The sequence below is a fragment of the Schistocerca cancellata genome, chromosome 1 (assembly GCF_023864275.1).
Source record: "Schistocerca cancellata isolate TAMUIC-IGC-003103 chromosome 1, iqSchCanc2.1, whole genome shotgun sequence".
NCBI lineage: Eukaryota > Metazoa > Arthropoda > Insecta > Orthoptera > Acrididae > Schistocerca > Schistocerca cancellata.
In genome coordinates, this window is record NC_064626.1 from 911,892,231 (window position 1) to 911,914,004 (window position 21,774).

At 36.8% G+C, this 21,774-nt stretch overlaps 1 protein-coding gene across 2 annotated transcripts in view; it reads left to right on the forward strand.

Annotated features, from left to right (window-relative positions):
• LOC126191234 (CUE domain-containing protein 1) overlaps window positions 1-21,774 on the forward strand; it is a 272,040-nt gene that overhangs the window by 203,581 nt on the left and 46,685 nt on the right. The window contains exons 7-8 of one of the 2 annotated variants that reach the window (XM_049932042.1): window positions 3,279-3,506; window positions 17,003-18,130. In XM_049932042.1, coding sequence (XP_049787999.1) covers window positions 3,279-3,505 — 227 coding nt within the window. In that variant the 3' untranslated portion in view covers window position 3,506; window positions 17,003-18,130. Of the gene's footprint in view, window positions 1-3,278; window positions 3,507-17,002; window positions 18,131-21,774 lie in introns of those variants that run through there. The other variant, XM_049932051.1, reaches the window with a different exon arrangement.

Sequence of the window (21,774 nt, forward strand, 5' to 3'; positions counted from 1 at the left end):
AATAATGCCATTCTTTAATGATTTATGTTCTCATGTTCTGTCACAGTTTCCCTTTCTCGTGATTTTATACAACACCACTTCAAGTTTTACAAAACCTGAATTGTTGTTCTATATTTTGGTTTGTGTGCTGTAGTTTCTTCTTCACAGCTATTAGTGTACAATAAGAATTTTTTTTTTTTTTTAAACTGCACCAATATAGCCCATCCACATATGGTGGCTTATCTACAGTTACGAGTATTCCAATGTCCAATGTGCTGAAGGTCTCACAAAAGCCTTCACAGAAAGGCAGTACCCACCCTTCCCTCCCTCCCACCCTCCCCAAACTTAGTCCACTACCACATTTCCAGTGCCATATCCACAGACATCCCTAATCCTCCCACCACTCTCCAGAATCAATGACATAGGAGCATCCATTTCGTCACCCAATATCACCCTGGAATGGAGTAACTGAATCATATCCATCACTCCTTCACCAGGTCATTAATTATCTATCATCTTGCCCGGAAGTGAGGGACATCCTACCGATGATCCTTCTCACCCCACCAAAAGTTGCATTCCATTGCACACACAGCTCACACAGCATCCCTATGCTCTCCCAGCTCTTTGCTACAGGGCTTGTATCCTTCTGGAAGATCCTCGTTCAAGTCCTGCTCAATTCACCCATCTAGTACATCCTTCTCCAGTCCTGTCACAGGCATATCCTGTACTACCAGAGGCAGGACCATCTGTGAAAGTAGCCATGTCATATACCAGCTTTCCTGCAATTTCCATACAACATTTGATGTGGGCATGACCATAAACCAGCTGACCACCAGACTGAATGGATACCGCCAAACTGTGGCCAAGAACAGAGTTGACCGCCTAGTGCCACAACATGCTGCTGAACACAACATGCATGTGCATGAAATCAGTGCCTGCTTCACGACCCGGGCCATCTGTATCGTTCCCTCCAACACCACTTTTTTTGTAAAATATTTAGATGAAAGTTGTCCTAGCAACACATCCTTCTCTCTCATAATCCTCTAGTCCATAATCTCTGCTAATTCACTGTTACAACACCCTCTACCTAATCCCTCCCCCCTCCTCATGCTTCATACCTCTTTTTCTCTCCATCCACCCCAGGCAACACAACCTCACCCTAGTCCATCTGCCAGACTGCAATCCTGTCACTTTGTATCCGTACATTGTGCCCCCCCCCCCCCCCTTCCACACACACACACACACACACACACACCACACACACACACACACACACACACACACACACACACACGGAAAGAGAGAGAGAGAGAGAGAGAGTGAGTACTCTAGCTCATCAAAGGATGTCTTCTAACAGCTAACAAAGTTTTCACTCTTTTTTTGTGTGCCTGTTTATAACTCAATGCTTCTGCTACTTAGTGAGTTGTTGCATTTACTACTAAATGAATCATATGCAGAGACATTTATATACTACTGTTGCAGTGCCAAGTTATGTTTCTGATTGATCCTTTACTTCTTCTTAAATTGCAAGCTGAAAAAAGTAAGAGTTCAGATAAAATAATCTGACATTCCCATAAGGATTTGTAAGGGGTAAAGACAAGTTCTAGTAATGCCGTTCAGAGCTTGGTAATGGAGACCTCATATCTCCAGAAGTGGAATTCTTCTTAGTAAAAAATTTTGATGAATTCTGGTTGCAATGTGAGGTAATGTTTGTGTGTAAGTGACGATGCATTTGTTTTCTTGTTAATTTCTTTGGTAAAAGGTGGTTAAGGTTTGAAACTAAAGAAAAGGGTTCATTTTCACACAGAACAAGTGCAATATCATCTACCACACAATATAAAATCACAGAACAAATACAAAAAGTGTCTTTAGCAATAGTGCCAAAGATGATGTTTTACTAGAGATATCAATTCTGATTAATGTTTTCCAGTTTGAGTATATATAAAATGTTAAATTAAGTCTGCAACATAAATTCCAGTGCCTCCAGAAAAGATATGCGTATTCCAACAAAGTAACTGCTAAAATATTTTGCTCCCCAACTCTGAAATTTCTGCTAAATCTTATTTAGTACTTCACTGTTAGTGGGACCAATAGATTTAGTTTGCACTCCTCCTTGAATACTTACACTTCTACCACAAAAGTCAGTACTCATGACTGCAACATTTGTGTCCTTACATGTAGTTACACTTGACATTTCGGCATTCTTCATTCCTTCCATGTCTCCCCCCCCCTCCCCCCCCCTTTTTTTTTACCCACAGACTAGTAACTCTATTCCTCTCACACTGCTACTGTAGAAAGCTGAGTTACTTTGATTTCTCATCGAGCATTTGACAAAAATTACAATGAGTCCTTCTTTAACATTTATTTCAATTTTTATATGTTTTAATTGTGCTGTAGTGTGTCATTCTACTCACTGTAATTATTACATTTTATTGACTCACTGTTTACTTTCTGACATGTGTTTTTGCTTTGGTGAGCAACTTTGACTTCCTTGATATTAATTAGCATTTACTGCCATTTCTTTTTAGATATAATTACTCTTGTCATATATATCGTTACACCATTTTTAGTAATTTTATAACTACTTTTATGTCTTTCAGACTATAAGTTAAGGTCACATTATTATGATCCACCTTCTTCATGACATTGTTATTTGATGTTACATTATTTGGATACTTAAACACATTCATTTATAATTTTGACAAACAAGATAATTCATTTTAGACAAACTGTATCAAACTACTAATACATTGGAGAATTTAACTGGAGAAAGTCTTGGTATATATTGTTCTGGTAATTATAAATTTGTGTGGTTTGAGGACAGCTATGCATCAAGCTGCAAGTCTGGTAGATTATTGATATTCCCTAACCTCTGATTTAATATTAGATTTTGACAGTGATTGTGTGTGTGAAAAAAATGCTCTATAGTTCTGATCTGATCTTAAACTGTAAGTCTGACAACTGACTTGAAGAGAGATAGTTGCCATGTCAGAGATATGCAATGACACACTACTTTCCATTGAAGAACTTTTCAGAGCATTGTAAAGGTGTGATGGTAGGTGCAGAAATACATGTTAGCATATTTTCTTCAGTCATTGTCAAAAGGAGTGAGTACTATTATTTTAGTCTTCCTTATAAGTGAACTGCTGGCATTTTATTACCTTTCTTAAAGTTACCATTAACATAGTGCTTTTGTTTTCAGTATACGAGACATTATATATGATTAATACTGAAACATGACACTTATGTTGGTTATAATGGCCTTACATAGTTCTCTTTACAGTATTTTTGTTTTACAGTGTCACGAAAGAAGTTTGCACAGTTGGCCAGAGTTTTTACTCGTCGTAAGAAACGAAGCTCTGCAAAGGCAATTCTTAGCCAAGGTCCTGCACCATCCAGAGATAATTTGCTTTTGAATGCTGAACCCCTCTTAGATGATGATGATGATGACATGGATGAGCATGTTGATAAAGAAGCACAGAGTGGTCATGTTTCACCCCAAGTGCGAATAGAGCACCGAGAATAAGGTAACTAGAATACATAAAATATTTGAGAAATTTATTAAAATTTTACAGAAGAACTTGCAGTGTGTTTGTTTCTCAGGAAGAGTAACATTTATAGTTTGGGCTGTAATGTAACTTTTACACACTTCGCTACCTTCACAGATTAATCATAGGTAACTGCTGCTGGCATATACACACAGTTATTATTATTGGTGTCTCTCAGTTCTTCAGTCGTTCATTTTTAGTTTGTGTTGCACCTTCTGTGCTCACTTATTTCTTATCAAGTTTTTTTCTAATATTATTACCCATTCTTATGTCCATCCCAGCATCTATTAACTTGTAGGTCAGCATGAGGTTATTTCCCCACACTTCAGTGATAGTTTGCTTCCTGTTATTATTACCCATCCTTCCCACATAAGGCTATTGGCTAGAATGGCTGGAGCATCCTTCTAATGTGAGACTAATAGTGAAAAAATCCTCTCTACATCCAGCTGTTATTGATGAATCGGGATAAAGCTAATGTTAAGTGGAAGGTCATTCACATATACAGGGTGCTACAAAAAGGTACGGCCAAACTTTCAGGAAACATTCCTCGCACACAAATAAAGAAAAGATGTTATGTGGACATGTGTCCGGAAACGCTTAATTTCCATGTTAGAGCTCATTTTAGTTTCGTCAGTATGTACTGTACTTCCTCGATTCACCGCCATGATTTCATGCGGGATACTCTACCTGTGCTGCTGGAACATGTGCCTTTACAATAACCACATAACATGTGGTTCATGCACGATGGAGCTCCTGCACATTTGAGTCGAAGTGTTCGTACGCTTCTCAACAACAGATTTGGTGACCGATGGATTGGTAGAGGCGGACCAATTCCATGGCCTCCACACTCTCCTGACCTCAACCCTCTTGACTTTAATTTATCGGGGCATTTGAAAGCTCTTGTCTACGCAACCCCGGTACCAAATGTAGAGACTCTTCGTGCTCGTATTGTGGACGGCTGTAATACAATACGCCATTCTCCAGGGCTGCATCAGCGCATCAGGGATTCCATGTGACGGAGGGTGGATGCATGTATCCTCACTAACGGAGGACATTTTGAACATTTCCTGTAACAAAGTGTTTGAAGTCACGCTGGTATGTTCTGTTGCTGTGTGTTTCCATTCCATGATTAATGTGATTTGAAGAGAAGTAATAAAATGAGCTCTAACATGGAAAGTAAGCGTTTCCGGACACATGTCCACATAACATATTTTCTTTATTTGTGTGCAAGGATTGTTTCCTGAAAGTTTGGCCATACCTTTTTGTAACACCCTGTATAAGGAACAGGAATGGCCCCAAAAATTGAACCCTATGTGACTCCCTTTGCGATTTCCCCCAAATCACTAAAATTTTCTACCTTCCCAACATTGTCTGAATTATTCAGTGTGACCTTTTGCATTCTGTTTTGCAAGTATGATTCAAACAAGCTGTGCGTAAAACCATCAGTTCCATAAGACTTGAGTTCTTCTAAGAGAGTATCATGATTTACACAATCAAATACTATGGAAATATCACAAAAAATATCAACTGGTAATATATTATCAATTAAGGCTTGTACTATTTGATGAGTGAATGTATAAATAGCATTTTCAATTGAGCAACCTGGAATGCAAACTGTGATATGCTAAGTAAATTGTTTTCACTTAATTGTGTAACTGCTCTTGAGCATATTACCTTTTCGAATGTTTTGGAAAACAGTGTCAGTAAGGAATTTGGATGATAATTATTTAAGTCTGTCCAGTCACCTTTCTTATGAAGTTGATTAATAATTGCATGTTTTAACCTGGATGAAAACTGAGTCAGTGACATACTGCATATTTCACCAAGGACATTACTTATTAAGTTGGAATAACTTTTAAGAATTCTGTTTGAAATTCCATCAACTCTACAAGAGCTCTTGCTTTTTATATACCGACTGGTTGTCCTGCCTCCCGTTTGACAATGTCCTCCTTAAAATACTACAGTATTTTTTGTAGTATGCAAGTAATGCCTGATCTTCAGTCACTCTGGCCTTTATGTAAGTTTCACTCTTCCTCTGAAGTGAGATTTTAATTCCCTTAGTTATCCACAGCTTACTTGTTTATTAATGGATTTTCTAGATAAATTTTTTATGTGAGCAGCTTTCAGATATTGACACAAATGACTATGGAATAAACTAAATTTGATATTAGCATCTCTTTCTACATATAACTTATCCCATACCACCCCTTTTAGCTTAATCTGCTTTGAATGAACCTGCCTCAGAGTTTTAAGATATCGTATTGTTTATTTCCATTAAATGTGCTTCATATAGTTCATTAGCAAGATGTACATTAATTGTTTCAGCCTGAGCACTGTCTATAAAAATTTATGAGTAAATGTCCTACTAGTTTGCTGCACACGAGTTGGAAAGCTGAGTACTGAAATTAGATTGAAACACCAAATAATAGTTCTATTTCATTTTTTCTGTCCACATCTTTTAAGAAATCTACATTGAAATATCTACAAACTATTAACTGTTTCTTCTTGTCTGACAGGTAGCTCAATAATGCATCTAGGTTTCTCATAAATAGCTGAATGTTTTGTAGAGCATATCTGTAGACTGTTATAATTGTCAAAGACGTATTCTGCAGTAACAACTCACAAGCATATTTTTCTTGGTTTTGATCAACTCAAAAACTACTTGTTTCAACATTTTTTTCCCTCTGTGTCCAACTATTACATATGTTGCAACTCCTTCTTTTCCCATGTTGCGTTCCTCTGAAAATCTGGAAATTAGATTATTCAGCATTTAAAAACATTCTTGAACATTTAAAACTACTTTTTTTTAAGTGTATATTCTTACAAGTTATGAATTTAGGAGTGTTATCCACAAAATTACACATTTTAGCCCATAGTATGATCTAATAAAAAGGAATTGTCACTCTTTACGATAACATTTTACTGATCTGTATTTTCTGCACATACTTCACATCACATCACAGAATGGGACAGACACAGCCACTTTTCATAACTGTAACAATGTTGTTTTGTTGTCTTTGCATTTATAACAATGAGCTTATTTGCATTCTGGAACCCACTTACTTCTCAATGGTGATCCCAGATAGCCATGCTGCCAACTGATGAATGTTCCTCAGAAGTCTCTCCTGTTTAACCATTCATACCATGTGTGGTTTTACCAATTCCAATCTCAGTTGCTTGAGTAATAGCTGCTTGAAATATCCAGTCCTTTGTTTGCTTTGTTTATTACAAATACACTTATGCCAGCAAAATTCAACATGGCATAAAATATGTATAATGAAAAGCACCTTTGTTGCCTTCCAACATTATATTCTGAATACATGGCATCAACCACTTCTGCTGCACTCTTTGTTGAATTACATAGCATAATAATCTTTGGCTTCTCATTAATCTAATTGTTTGTATGCAGTGATGACACCAAGGTTACACACTTATCTCTCTTTGATATGTAGGACATCAATGTGCAATTGTCCCTAAATCTGAATATTTCTCTGTTTTTTGTGAGGCAAGAATTCCAAAGGAATTTGTCTTTTTTGTGTGATGTTCCCCAGAGTGTAAGCTTATAATCAGTATAAAGTTTTCTAGCAAGATTTTAGCTTGTGAGATAATTATCAAGGGTAATTCCTTCCTGTTCACTTCACTGGCTCTGAAAATCTGAGCATAGCTTCCTTGGAAAAAACCTGCAGGTTATTGTCCCACATATACCTCTAAACTTTTTACATAGTATTTTTTTGAATTTGCAAGGTTAAATATTGTTATTTCATACTGTCCATGTTGTGAAGGAATGTGCACTTGGAAAGAACAGTGCCCCCAACAAAATAGGAAGATTTCATCCACTGTAAGGTGTTCAGTTGTTGTTTAATGCCTACTGCATTTCTTTTTATGTTCCCCTCTTGTGTGAATATTATCCAATGTATCACATCTCAAAAGAAAATGAAATCTTTGCAGTGACATACTTTGAGGAAAGATTTTTGTCTCTGTGCCACAAGTGACCCGGAAATTCTTCCATATTCGTTTTGCCCCTACAAAGAATGTCATGAATGTACAAAAGACCTCAAAATGCTGTAAACTCCCTTTTTTCCCAATTTTCTTGCAGCATTCAGCTCATTTTTCTGAAGAGGTATTACGTGATCTGTGTAAGTATTTGTGCTGTGTAATATCAATTCAAGTAAGACAACCAAGTGACGTGGTGCAGTGGTTAGGACACTGGACTTGCATCCGGGAGGACAACGGTTCAATCCTGCATCCGGCCATCCTGATTTAGGTTTTCTGTGATTTCCCTAAATCGCTTCAGGCAAATGCTGGGGTGGTTCCTTTGAAAGGGCGTGGCTCACTTCCTTCCCATCCTTCCATAATCAGATGAGACCAATGACCTCACTGGTTAGTCTCTTCCACTAAATCAACCGAGCTAAACCCAATCGAGCAAGTCATCATCAATAAATAGTTTCCAGGCCTTGACAATGGCATTATAATTTCTGGTTTTGCCACTGGCACCGTGCAAATGCTAAATTATATTGTGATATCTGGTATGGACGTTTTGGTTGGGAACTTTTTCAGCCATTTAGTTTGTCTGTGTCTCAACAAATAGTAAGGTGATGATTCACTGCAAGAGGGATCCCAACCAAATGCGCTAGTTGCTAGAGAATCTCCATTAGTGTTGGTGAGTGTACCCACATTTCTGACACTAATGACAGCATTGTTTTCACTGCCCAGTTGTTGGTCACTCACATCACTTTCTTTGTAATGATCACATCATCAGTATCACTTTCTAATAACGGTTTTTCAATTTCCTTCATACTTAGTGGACATTGACAAACCATTTTTGAGCAGTTTCATAGCACACAGTCAGTATAACAAGAAAAGTGCAAAAGCAGAAAAAGATTGTAACGGAAGCAGAGTGTATATGACCCGGGACAACCAGGAGATCCGGGAAAAACCCGGGAATTTTTTCATCCAGGACAAAGCCGGGAAAAACCCGGGAATTTTTCATTGTTTTAGTTTTCTGTTAAATTTTTGTAATTTTGGCTGGTAAGAACCGATACTCTAATGAAGGATGTTACTGTATCCTGCTACTGCAGAATAATACTTAATCAATAAAACATAAATGAGAGAAAAAAACGAAAATAACTTAAATTGTAAAGGAAATGTGCCATTTACGACGACGACGACACACAGTGCTCATGCAAGCGTGTGCGAACAGCAAAATGTGTCAAAGGCTTTAGGAAGACTGTGCAATGGTTCATAACAACAAATTACCTCCAGTGAGCGTGAAGTCACAACTGTTTACATTAGATTCGTTTTAGCAGTTACGAGCGTGCTCATGTGCATGCGCAGTTGAGTCGTGTTTGAGTTGTAGATTCTCCCGCTTCTGGCTACAGGAATTTGGCTATTGGCTGTGCAAGCAGTTGCAGCAAGTAACTAGATGCTACCGGGAAAAGGGGGAGCCAAATTCATAATCGCGAGAGAAAAAGAACTTGTTTCACAAAGCGCTTAGCATCCAGCGCACGTTGGTCTGACAAAGATTCATATAATTTTGAAAAGCATCCCTGTTGGTTTTTGAACATTTTTGAACACATTTTAAGTTGATTTCTGAATGAATCTTCAGTTGATGTTTGATTGTGTGCATAGTGTATGTGATGTCTCTGTCAGGAGAATCCTCGTCGCATCTAGAAATAAACTTTCCGCAGACAAAAGGGGACGGGGCTATACGAGCTGAGGGAGTAAAGCCGAACAGATGAATGCCAATCGCTATCTGATTATGTTGTTGTTTGGGTTTGCCAATGATCAGCGTTGTTATCATTACTAGCGAAATCCATAGATTCAGGCTACCAGAATGGAAATAAATGGCTAACAGGAATAACAGGTGAGAAAGATTATGTATTATCTACTTGGTGTATCAAAAAAAAAATGAAATTTTTACAGAAAATTTCTGGCCAGATCGCTACACTAGTAAGGACGAGTTGTCAGCCGTTTAAGCTATATTCTGGAAGTAAGGCGGAAAACGTCTTGTACGAAAATGTAACAACGCCTGGAGAATAATCGCGGGATAACTAAACCTGTGATTCTTCTAGGGTTAGTGAAGTTAATCGGCGAACGGAATTTGACAGTGGCAGGAATAGCTACAGAATGGGTGATGATAAGATTGTTTGTTAGAATGAGGAAGGAGAAGAAATGGGGACATCACACAAATTATGGAAGAATAAAACAATTCCGAATTTATATAAAAATTGCGTAATACTACTTTTCGATCTCATGCTTGAGACACTGGTGCGTATGAATGAAATGTGAAACTATTCCCTAACATAAAGCTTTTTGCTTATAGTAGGCCTAATAGGCATTTGACATTGGTACTTTCTGGTATATTCTGTCGTGTTATAAAAATGACCATTTGTGCCAAAACAGTCTCGTTTATTAGATGTGTGTTACAAAATTGCTGCAATATTAGAAAGGTCTATTTTGTTTTATCTAGCAGACAGTGACAAAATAGACGTAATCAGATCGAGAAACCCCATCAGTCTTGGGTATTATTTGTATTAACAGCTTTTTCAGTATTAGGTAACGACATTTCGATTTTTCATGTAGCAAAACGTTTGATGAACTTTGTTGAGGTAATAGATTCTTTCGCAGAAAGGGAAGCACACCATGTAAAGCTGCAGCAAGATTAGAGAGAGAAAAATGCTAGAAGCTAAGAATGAAGAAATCTGTACTTTCATGGTCGCCTCTTGTCTTTATTGGTTTTGTGTGTCCTATATTTAATTTTACGTCACACAAAACAGCAAGGTGTTAGTTAACAGGCAATAAAGAGTGCAGATTTTCTGAAGAGTTCTTGTTCTCCTGATTACAAATAATCCCATTCGCTATTAATTGCGAGATTTTTTTTTTGTGTGTGTGTGTGTGTGTGTGTGTGTGTGTGTGTGTGTGTGTGTGTGTCGTGGGGGGCTGTCAAACCGGCTGACTGGGAGAAGGAGAAGCACCACAGGACATTTCAATTTCCACTGTCCTGAATGTAGTTTGATGGTATCCATTACAAAATACACACGTTTCAATACCACAGAGCGAAATACAGTGACGTGCGATAGAAGAATGCTGTCTGAAGAGACGTGGCACTGCACTTTGGCACACTTACGACCAAACAACATGTCTTACATTTCCTCGAACACATATGTTCTATGTTTCAAACTTTTCAGAAAGATGTGTGCGCTGCAAGATGAACATATTTTTGAAAATTAGATTTTTTTTTTAGTATTGACCCGGTTAGCAAATATCGTAGATCCGGGACTGATGCGCAGAGCAGTTTGAGTTATTGTGGGTAGTTTCCACATGACCCGTGTTTAAATTTAGTGATTTTGCTGTTTCTCCTTCGTTTACTCTCACGTCAAATGAAACAAAATGGATATCTGTGGCCGGGGGCTATCAATTGAATTAAAATACATTCACATAATTACGGAAGGCTAAAATATGTTATTAGTTTCAGATTTTATTTTATTCTCAACTTTCGGAAAGTGGAGTTATTTTTGTCTGTTTGCTAAAGAAATTTGACATTTATTAACCTTTTCTGCAGAGGCAGTCAATGTATTTGAAACAAAATGTTTAATTCCACAGTTTCAACTGTTCGCTGCATTTAAAGTGCATGTTTTCATCTTCTAGCACGTATGGCATTATGGCATAATAAAAACCAACCAAACATGATGTAATACAGTATGGTGCTCTAGGAAAATTTAAATCCTGAAAACCACACTGAAAAACTTAATATCAGGTCGAGGTCTACTTCATTGGGAATCTGGACATACGAATGTGCACTTTAAGTAGGCTATGCACTTCAAATGTGCACATTTCAGCATGGTTCATGAAATTGCAATGCTCTTGAAGTATCCTCTGATGTCTTGTTTCTTTTATGACATAATGTATGATCTTTCAATGTTTTACACGTACGTACATACGGGCTTGTAACATCATGGTAGCTGCGCAAGCGCGGTGTCGCCTGTTATCTGTACTCTGTGGCAACTGCTGAAACGAACCTATTTCTAACAAGTAGCAGGAAAATATTGCGAATGGTGGTTTGAAAGGCATTACTTTCAAAGTAAATATCCTTTTACGCAAGTTGAACTATGTGCGAGAATGTTCCATGAATTTCTTAAATCACATGACTCTCATTTAAAAATCAACTCTTTGATGACGACCCATTTAGAAGAATTTCATACCCTGAAGATCAGACATTTATGTCACTATTAAAAATTTTACTGGCACATTTGTGTGATATATCTTAAAATGTAACACTCGCAAAAAAGATCAACATTATATGCAAAAGCTTAGCTTCTCTTGCAGCTTATTAACCTTACAGACGAAAATTATGTGTGAAAGCTTTGCTTTTCTTGTAGCAACACTATGTATGTTAATTTATACTATTAACTTTCTCTGTTTGTGTGTTCGTGCTACGTAATGTTGCTATTGACGGACTATATCACCTGTCCTATGCTCTGAATACCCGCTGTCATCAGCTGGCGAGATCATGTGACATGAGCCACAACTGGCTTACAGAAGCGCATCGCAATCTCGATTTCAATTATTCGGAAAGTAACATGCGGTGTTTGGTGGAATTCCAATGTATACTTTCGTAATACGAAAATACGCAGCGTACATGTTGTTGTACATCAAAGATATTTCCAAAATGTGTCTTTTTCCCTGAGTTTCGTTTTCTAAAGTGCCGGGAAATTCAACGCCTGTGTATAAAATCATAACCATTCAAAGAATTGATCAGTTGCACATGGAAAATATAATGTCACTTAACACGGAAAACGTGTTTTTTCACCCGGGAGAAAGTGTATTTTTAACCGGGAAATCTGGGATAAATCAAGGAATTTGTTTTCATTGTCCACGTATACACCCTGGGAAGAGACTGGATCTCTCAGACCCAGAACATGTTTCTTCTTGATTCAGCAATCAGCAGACTCTCTAGGAACTTGAAAGTTACTGTGAATGGCTTACTCATAAGTTGCATACTCTCACAGCTATTTTTTTAAAACAAAATCTAACTGGGTGTGAGCGCTCCAGCCCATCCGTTCCAGGGTTAAAACCATATTTCATACTCGTCTTCAGTTAGTGTTTCCATGTCAGTTGTTACATCCTTTTAAATAATTAATAGTTAAACCTGTCATAAATGCTATAGCTCATATGCCAGTTGCATCTTAGAACTTGCCCAGGTAGCCAAGCACATTAAAGCACCCACTTCTGGGACTTTGGGGGGGGGGGGGGGGGGTGAGCATAGGCCCCAAATGAAATTCGCCTCATGGATTAATGACAGCAGCCAGTGGGCTGGTCAGCCTGGTTGTGGTTTTTCATAATTCCTTGTTTCCATGTTCCACGTAAGTTACGCAGTGAGCAAAAACTTTGAAAAACTTTTCTCACACATAGGTGGAGACAGAAGTGGTACATGGATTCCTCCTTGGAGGGGAGGGAGGTGAGCTGGTGGGAGGTGACAGTAGCTTTAAAATGCCTTGGGAGTGGAGTCCCCATCATAATAATAGGCCATATACAGGTATGGTTGGTTCTCTATGATAATTAATAAGTACCATACTAGTCCCGGCCCAGGTTGGGCTTGATATAGGGCACTGGAGTATTTACATCTTAGAACATGTTAAATGGAAGAGAGGAAGAATTGGGAGCTTTATTATCCTTCAAAAGTGTTGCATTAAGAATACCTTAAGAAACTGTTTTCCCTCCTCATTAATTATTGTCTGCTACATACATGATTATTTTTAGTATTGTCCAAGCATTTCTGTGGCATTGGACAGAAAATCATCTATAATGTTGAATAAACATGAGTTACACAAGGGAGTACTGTGTAGCATGCAGTCAGAAGTAGAGAGGTTAATGTAATACACATCCAGAGCTAGTTAACACAAAAGATGAAATTGTATGCAGGTGTAAGATTTTATTGCTTCGTTCCTTTCTAATCATAAATTTTAGCATGTGTCCGCTAAGAGATGTCGGTCACATTTTCTCTGGTATTTTGACAGATATTCAATTGTGTAGTCAGCCAGCACAAAGAAATATTGCTCATCAGTGTTTCATTGAACACTCAATGTCAAATGAAAAAATTGATTTGTTTCTTGTTAAAAAGAGTGAAAGGGGGGGGGGGGGGGGACACGAAGAAAAAGAAGAAGAAGAATTGTAATTGAAATTTTACTTTTCCCATTCAATGGAGTGTCCCATATATGCCTAGTGTGTAGTGTGAGATTACTTTTTACTATATATATTAACAGGGAGAGAAAAATGGAATGGATGACAAATTTTTCAGTAGTGACTTTGTAGTCCTGTTGTATGGTGGTAGCAAACAGTGTGGCTTGGATCATTGCATGAGACTGGGCAAGTCAGACACAAAAGGTGTGTGAACAAATATTAACTGATCTTTCAGCATCTTTTGCTGTTATCAATGCATTAGAGACTGATCATAAAACAGTCTTGTAATATGCTACTTTCAATATCTTTCAACAAAAACAATTATTGATAAATTTATTTAATTGGATAGATAAAAAAATCTGCTCACCAATTGGCAACAGAACACACACACAAAAGACTGCTGTGATAGGCAAGCTTTCAGAGCCAGTGGCTCCTTCTTCAGGCAGAAGGGTTGAAGAGGAAGGAAGCAGGGTGAAGGAAGAGGACTGGAGAGGTCTAGGAAAAGGTGTAGATACAGTCTTTCCTTCTCATCCCGTACGGTGAGTCTCCCCTGACCCTGAGTTCTGGGTCACTTTCCCAAAATCTGTTCTTTTTCCTTGACCTCCCCAGTCCTTTTCCTTCACCCTGCTTCCTTCTCCTTCAACCCTTCTGCCTGAAGAAAGAGCCACTGGCTCTGAAAGCTTGCCTATCACAACAGTCTTTTACGTGTGTGTTCTGTCGCCGCTTGGTGAGTAGATTTTTCATCTATCCATTTCAATATATTTCTTATTACAGCCTGGTGAAGTTTCAGTTTCATTATGCTCACTTGTCCCACCTCATGTGCTGGCTTGTACACTGTGGACTGTCTGTTACTGGCATGCAGCAACACTATACTGTTGCTGCTAGATTACTCTTCATTCTTCATGTTTTCATATACCTATTAATATATATCATATACCTATTAATATATATTGTTAAACTGAAAGTCTCACTAGGCATATTTAGAATTGGTCTATTAATGTGCACATAAAATTTGAATGCTGTATTGTTCTCCATGACTTTTATAATGCATCACTGAGAGGACTGTGGCCCAGAAAACCTCCACTGTTATACACAGACCTGAACAGCAATTCGCTCTGGTGGACAGCTTGTAACACCAATAATGTGACAATTCACTGATCCTCTTCTGATCTTATAGAAAGACCTACTGGGTCCAAACTTCCTTGCTGGTGACAATAAAAAGCTCTTGAAAGGATTGGGACATTATATGGATTATTCCATTATGCCAGGACCTTCTGTACTAGTTGTGCAAATCCTCAGTGTGACCATGGCGCTCTGTGCCAGGTAGTGGATCTACTGTGAGTGACTACAATATTAGTGTGTACCCAGGACCAAAAGCAGTTCTATATGAACTGATGAAAGATGCTGCAATTTCCTGGCTAGACATTAATTTTTAAGGATTATGTGTTTACTGTCCATCTTCCTTAAAACTGTCAACTCTTTTAATGTAAATTTATTGTTTCACTTAATTGCCCTTTTTATTACTTACATTATTGTTAATTTAATGTTATTTTTATTGCTAATCTTCAAGTCTACAATTACATGGCTACCCTGGAATTCACGCATAAGAGCCTGGCAGAGGGTTCTTTGAATCAACTTCAGACCATTTCTCTGCCATTCAACTCTCTTAACAGCACATACGAAAAATGAACACTTAAATTTTTCCTTATGAGCTCTGATATCTCTTATTTCATTGTGATCATCATTTCTCCGTATGTAGGTTGGCATCAATAAAATATTTTCGCATTCAGAGAAGAAAGTTGGTCATTGAAATTTCATGACAAGATCTTGCCACAACAAAAAACATGCCTTATTTTAATAATTGCCACCCCAACTTGCGTATCATATCCATGAAACACTCTGCTTATTTCGTGATAATACAAAATGAGCTGCCCTTCTTTCGATTTTTTCGATATCCTCTGTCAATCCTACCTGCTATGGATCCAATACTGCACAACAATATTCTGGAAGAGGGCACCTAATCATAGCACAGGAAATCTATTTAGTAGACCTGTTGCATCTCCTGAGTGTTCTGCAAATAAAACAACAGTCTTTGGTTTGCCTTCCTCACAAAGTAGTCTATGTGATTGTTCCAATCTGAGTTAATCGTAATTGTAATTCCTAGATATTTAACTGAATTGACAACATGTGGATTTGTGTGATGGGTCATTCACTTTATTGTTCCTTTCTACTGGTTCGTACAGATTAGTTTTACTGGCCACTTTAAATTCCATTACGTTGCACATTGTTCTGCCTATTTTATATTTATTTTATAGCTTATACACCCAAAACTTGAGATGATACTTTTCTCAGCTCCTCAGCTGGAGTAATGTAAAAGTTTAATGTACTGTGTATCATATATTACCATGTACCATATTTATGCCAAACAATAAATAAAACAGGTAAAATAATGGTACAGTGTACATCCTTGGCACACTAATGTACAGAAGGTGTCACAAAATCAGTTATGTTTAAAATCGTTATATCTCACACATTTATTTTTATATAAGAAGTGGTGCCTGGTATTTACTTTATATGCAGTTGAAATCACATGTTGGGTAAATCCACAGTTTTTAAATGTATATCTTGACATTTTATGTCAAATTTAAATGTGTTGTTCACCCATTATCTTTCACTGATTGTTTCAAAACTCCTGCATGTATCATGGAAATTGTGTTATTTTGAATTCTGAGTGCTACAAAAATGTATTTTGTACGACAATAGACCCTTTCATCAGTTGTAAACTACATATGTGCTTTCTGTAAATTTTGGCAGTGGTATCCTTATTGGACAATCATCCCTTATATATTCAATGTATATCTACATGATAACAAGGGAATCAATGTGAGAATGCCAAGTAATTTAAGTGGGTCACTGGAAAATCCACTTGCTGTTAAGCAGGGTCTATTGTTATTCTGCATATCAAATTACATAAGGCATTAGCAGGAGCATTAGCAGAAGACTACCTGTATAATGTTCAGAAATGATTTTTTTTTTTTTTTTTTTTTTTTTTTTTTTGTATGAGATTTAACACAGCTTGTTGTCTCTGATAATTATACTATCCTGGTGAATGGTGTCAAATGTTTATGAAGAGTACTATACACTGCAGTAGTTTTAAATATATATCTTCTGATTTTTGGTGTCCAAACTTTAAATAAATACACATTTTAATTTAACCTTTAATCAATACCTTTATTTTAGGTATATTGTCTGAATTGATAATTTGAAGCAGGCTAATTGACACCCTTTTTTTCCAGACTGATTCTGGAGCGAGAATTCACCTGTAAATGGAAAAGCCTTAGTTTTGTCTTGGCTTATGTCTACAATGCTTGCATCTTACTTAAATTATGTGATTTTCACTTCTGTGTAGTATAAAGTGAATTTGTAAGTATGTGCCATTTTGTGTGTGTGTGTGTGTGTGTGTGTGTGTGTGTGTGTGTGTTTCCAAGAGAGAGAAGGCAGTTGTCAAGCTACAGTGAATTGCTGCCATTGCACTATGTCTTATATACATTTATCAGGGGCTCATATTAAGTAATCATTTCCACTATTTCTGTTATAAATTATCTCTTTATGAATATTTAATTGGTTTAGCTTGCTTTGAAGAGTACTGGGTTTATTGTATTAACAGAATTAGATCACCTGCTTAGAAATCGGAGTTAAAATTTATCTTTGTTTATATGACACACGTCTTTCGTGTTTAAATTAAATTTTTGTTTTGAGGAAAGAATTTGGAACAGCAACGAGAGACATGAAAGATACATGAAATATGCCACTTGCAGACTTGATTCTTGCAGCACAATTTTTCCTTCTTTGATACAGGCTAGTACAGGCAAGAAACTTTACCACTGGTAGAGTTATTAGGCAGTTCTTCCATACTACATATACTGACATGTTGCTGTTTATTGTCCGCAGTGGTTACTTCATAATATTTTTGTTTGATATGCTTGCTGAAAAATGTTAACATTTAATGAGAATGGTAGAACTTTATAGCTCTGAGCACTGGAGCTAATGACAGGCTTGTACTTCCTTCAAACATTATTTGTAGGTTGTAAAAACTTCTGAGTACTTTGATAATGAAGTAACTGAAAAAGATTATGATTGTCTGTGAAAGTAATAGATGTTTCTCAGGTTGTAAGTTAAAGACATTGTTAAGTGAAGTGACAGGACTGCAAAGTTTTGCAATCACTAAAAAGAGTTCATCATTGTTAATCACATACTAAAACAATTATTAGTAGTCCACTCAAGGTCAGACATATCATTAGGTTGCAAATTGAAGACCAGAAGGAGGAAAGGGGATGGGAGAGCCAGTGATACTTCATTGCATTTACTAAGATACTTGTAGATCAGCAGTTTCTTAACTATTTTTGTAGACAAGAATTTATCCAATGGGGGGAGGGCAGTTGACACCCCCTTCCCCCCCCCCCTCCCACCCCCCCAAAAAAAAGTTTTCACAAACCTAACTCTCATTCTGCCATCTCAGATAGACAGATGCATCAATCCCCTACCACTTTGAAGAAAACTAAAACAGGTAGTGGATACTGACCAGTAGCAGATATACCCTTTGTCACTTGTAATTAAATCTGAAATCTGTTTCATAGTTCATCATGAAAATAACATGAATTAACAGCCCCTCTCCATCCACCTCCCTCCATCAACTCAGATCCTGGGTACATTCTTGTTTGTAGATACACAAAATGAATGGAGATATCATACAAAAAACCATATTACAAAGACATTTCATTCCCTTAGCTGATTGCCTATCAAGAACTGTGTTCTATACATCCACCTTGCCTTAATTTTCTCTGTTGTTGGCTCTGACAAGGGGAACATACCCACTCATTATCACTGATTTCGTCCAGTTGTGTGGTATACGCAGGGCATGGCCACAAAGAGTGGCAGAAATGCGAGTTCCAGCTGGCCAAGTTTTGGAAAAAATACCATTTGTGATGTGGGTGAGGAAAGGCATGAGCCATTTATGTTAGCCTAATTTCCAGGCAATGATCGGCACAGTGGAAAGAGTACAGAATGTTAATCAGAGGGTCGTGGGGATGAGTTCCAGTGCAGAAACTTTGTTATTTACAACATTTTCATTATATAAACAACAAATAAACCAAATAATGCTCAGTATATTGTATTTATTAATAAATTTTCCATAAAAGGCTTGAGGAGAAAAGGCAAAGAAAAATTTGAGATTGCAAGCAAATTTCCTAGACAGGATTTCCGTGCATTCCATTAGTGCATCTCTGCAATGTTTGTCTTTTGTGTCAGGTAAGGAATTTGACCAGAAACCCTCAAACCTGCTCTTATCTTATTGAGAGAGAGAAAAATAAATTGCTTTCTGAGAAAACTGCATAAAAATTTATTCTGCTGTAAATCACGAGCTATCCTCACCAATATTTGGCTAAATGATGCATAACACATGGGTTGGTGTGAATTTGTACAATGATAGAGAACTTTTTATGAATGCAAAAAAATTATTTTTCTGTAGAAACTTTAAAACAACTATGTAGCATTTATAATATGTGCAGGATGCTGAGAAAATAACTGCTTCCCCTGTTTTTATGATGAGTATCACCCCAAAACAAGTAAATTATCAACTGCAAAATAATAAAAGTGTCTAATTTTATATGTGAAGTTCTTGTATATGTCTAACAATCCCTCCCCGGAAATTGATTTGCAATCCCAAATTTTCCTTTAATTTTCGTGTATTTTGTGAAAAATGTTAATAAGTACAATATATTGGGAATTATTTTTGTTTATGTTCTATGTACATAACATAAAATTTTGGAAATAAAAATAAATGAAAAAATTCCTGAACAGAGACTCAGCCCAGCAACTCTTACATTCCCGTTCTGTACTCTTTGTGCTAGCTGAGAACTACGCTAATGTAAATGGCTCATGCGTTGCCCGAACCATGACAAAAATACTTTTTTTTGCTAACACATGACCATGTAGAGTTACCACTTCTGTCACTTTCATTTGAGCCGAAGCCTTCCATATGTCCTCAATCTGGATGAAATCAGTTATAATGAGTAGGCACAGTCTCCTGCTTGAACTCATTAACTTCATGCAATATTTATTACTTTCTTTGGTTAAAATTGATTTTTGATCTAAATAAATGTGTATCACTATTTTTAGTCAGTTGGGGTATAATACTCATACAATAAGTTGTTAAGAGCATACTTTTTATCTGTCACAACCTTTAAAAACAAATTTCTGAATCCAAGGGTGTAGTGTATTATTTTATGACATTCAACCTACCCTAAGTCACATTATTAGTAGTTATTTTGACAATTTTTATTCTTTTTTTTTTTTTTTTTTTTTTTAAGTTCATCCTTTGTAAGATATCTTAGAATCTCATTCAGTTGATAAAATGATCTGATAATGATGTAGCTTGTTTTAAGGCAAGTGATATTTGAAAGCTGTGATGGACTTCAGTTTCACTTTTAAATTGAATTTGCTGTTTTCTGTATTAAAAAAGCAGACTCAAGATTCATATTTTGTTTTGCTCATCTTTGATTGTTACAAATTTGTGTCCTGATTTCAGTAGTGAAAATGGCATCTAGTGGTGTGCTGTTATATGATTCCAAGTTTGTTGAATTAAGTTCATGTGTGATAGATTTCTCTTGTCAGAAATAGATTTAATATTTTTTGAAGTATCACAAGTGGTTGAATAATCTGATCTAAACCAAACAATCATGTAATTATTAGTATTTCCCATCCTCAGTACCATAGTCTGTTCAGGAGACCAAAAAGTTTTTGTGTTGCTCGGTGTTAAGATTTCTTGTATAGCTTCCTACTACTTCTGTATATTACACTTCCTTCATTCCAACAACTTATTATTTTATCTATGGTATAGTATTTTCATTTATTCTCTTTTTCATATACATCACATGGTATGGTTGTTATTTTTGTTTCTTTTGCTTGTACACTCTTAGTACATCTTAAGTTTGCCTAAGGAACACAATAATAACTGTTGCCTGTTGACTCTTATTTTCTCAGTATCTTTTTTCTCCTACAACAGGAACTCTTTTTAAATTGTTTTTTGTGTTTGTCTCTCTTGACTAGTCTCTTGGCTGCAAGTAAGGTTCCTGATGATTTACTTGTTAAGTCATGCATATGAGTTTGAATAGTGCATTTTTTATTTTCTTTGCGGTCATTTATTGTGGCATATTTGGAGTACTATGATCTTTAAGAGAAGCAAATTTAAATCTGCATGTGATGATAGGACATACAGATCTCTTCCATTAGTTTATTAATTAGTTTTATTGTTAAGAAAATACTTGGTTGTAGATGAATTAATTGTCTGTGATTCTAGGATAATTGATTTATTAAAATGATAAAGAAATAATGAAAATATTCCAGGCTGCTTGTTTGGTTGTGCACAGAGGGGCTGGGGCAAGGACACAAAACGCAAAGCACATCAACCACATGCCAAAAGAGAAACACAGAATCTGAAGCCAGTAATACTTCTTCATTTTCTTCTTCTTTTCCCCAGTAAAATATGTTTGGAACCTTTTCAGAATACCATTACAGTAACCAGATCTCTGTGTTTTACACTCATTCATAAATTTTTGTTGCTTCAATTAAAGGTTTGCTAGATATTATATTCTCTATTAGTGTTTATTTCACCTAAAAATTAAATTTAAGCTCATCACAGATCTTGACATACATGATGCATTAATATTCATTTTTTACTGATTTCTCTCTCACTTCTTTGCCTATTACTTCTATATATGCGTGAATGGTTGAGCTATCTCTATGAGAAATAATTAGTCCAAACTCTTCCTGCATTGAGTGAGCGGCGCAGTGGTTAGCAGACTGGACACATTTTGGAGGACAACGGTTCAAACCCGTGTCTGGCCATCCTGATTTAGGCTTTCTGTTATTTCCCCAGATCACTTCACGCAAATACCGGGATGGTCCCTTTGAAAGGGTGTGACTGACTTCCTTCCCCATCCTTCCCTAATCCAATTGGACTGATGACCTCATTGTTTGGTCCCTTCCCCCAAATCAACTGGTCAACTCT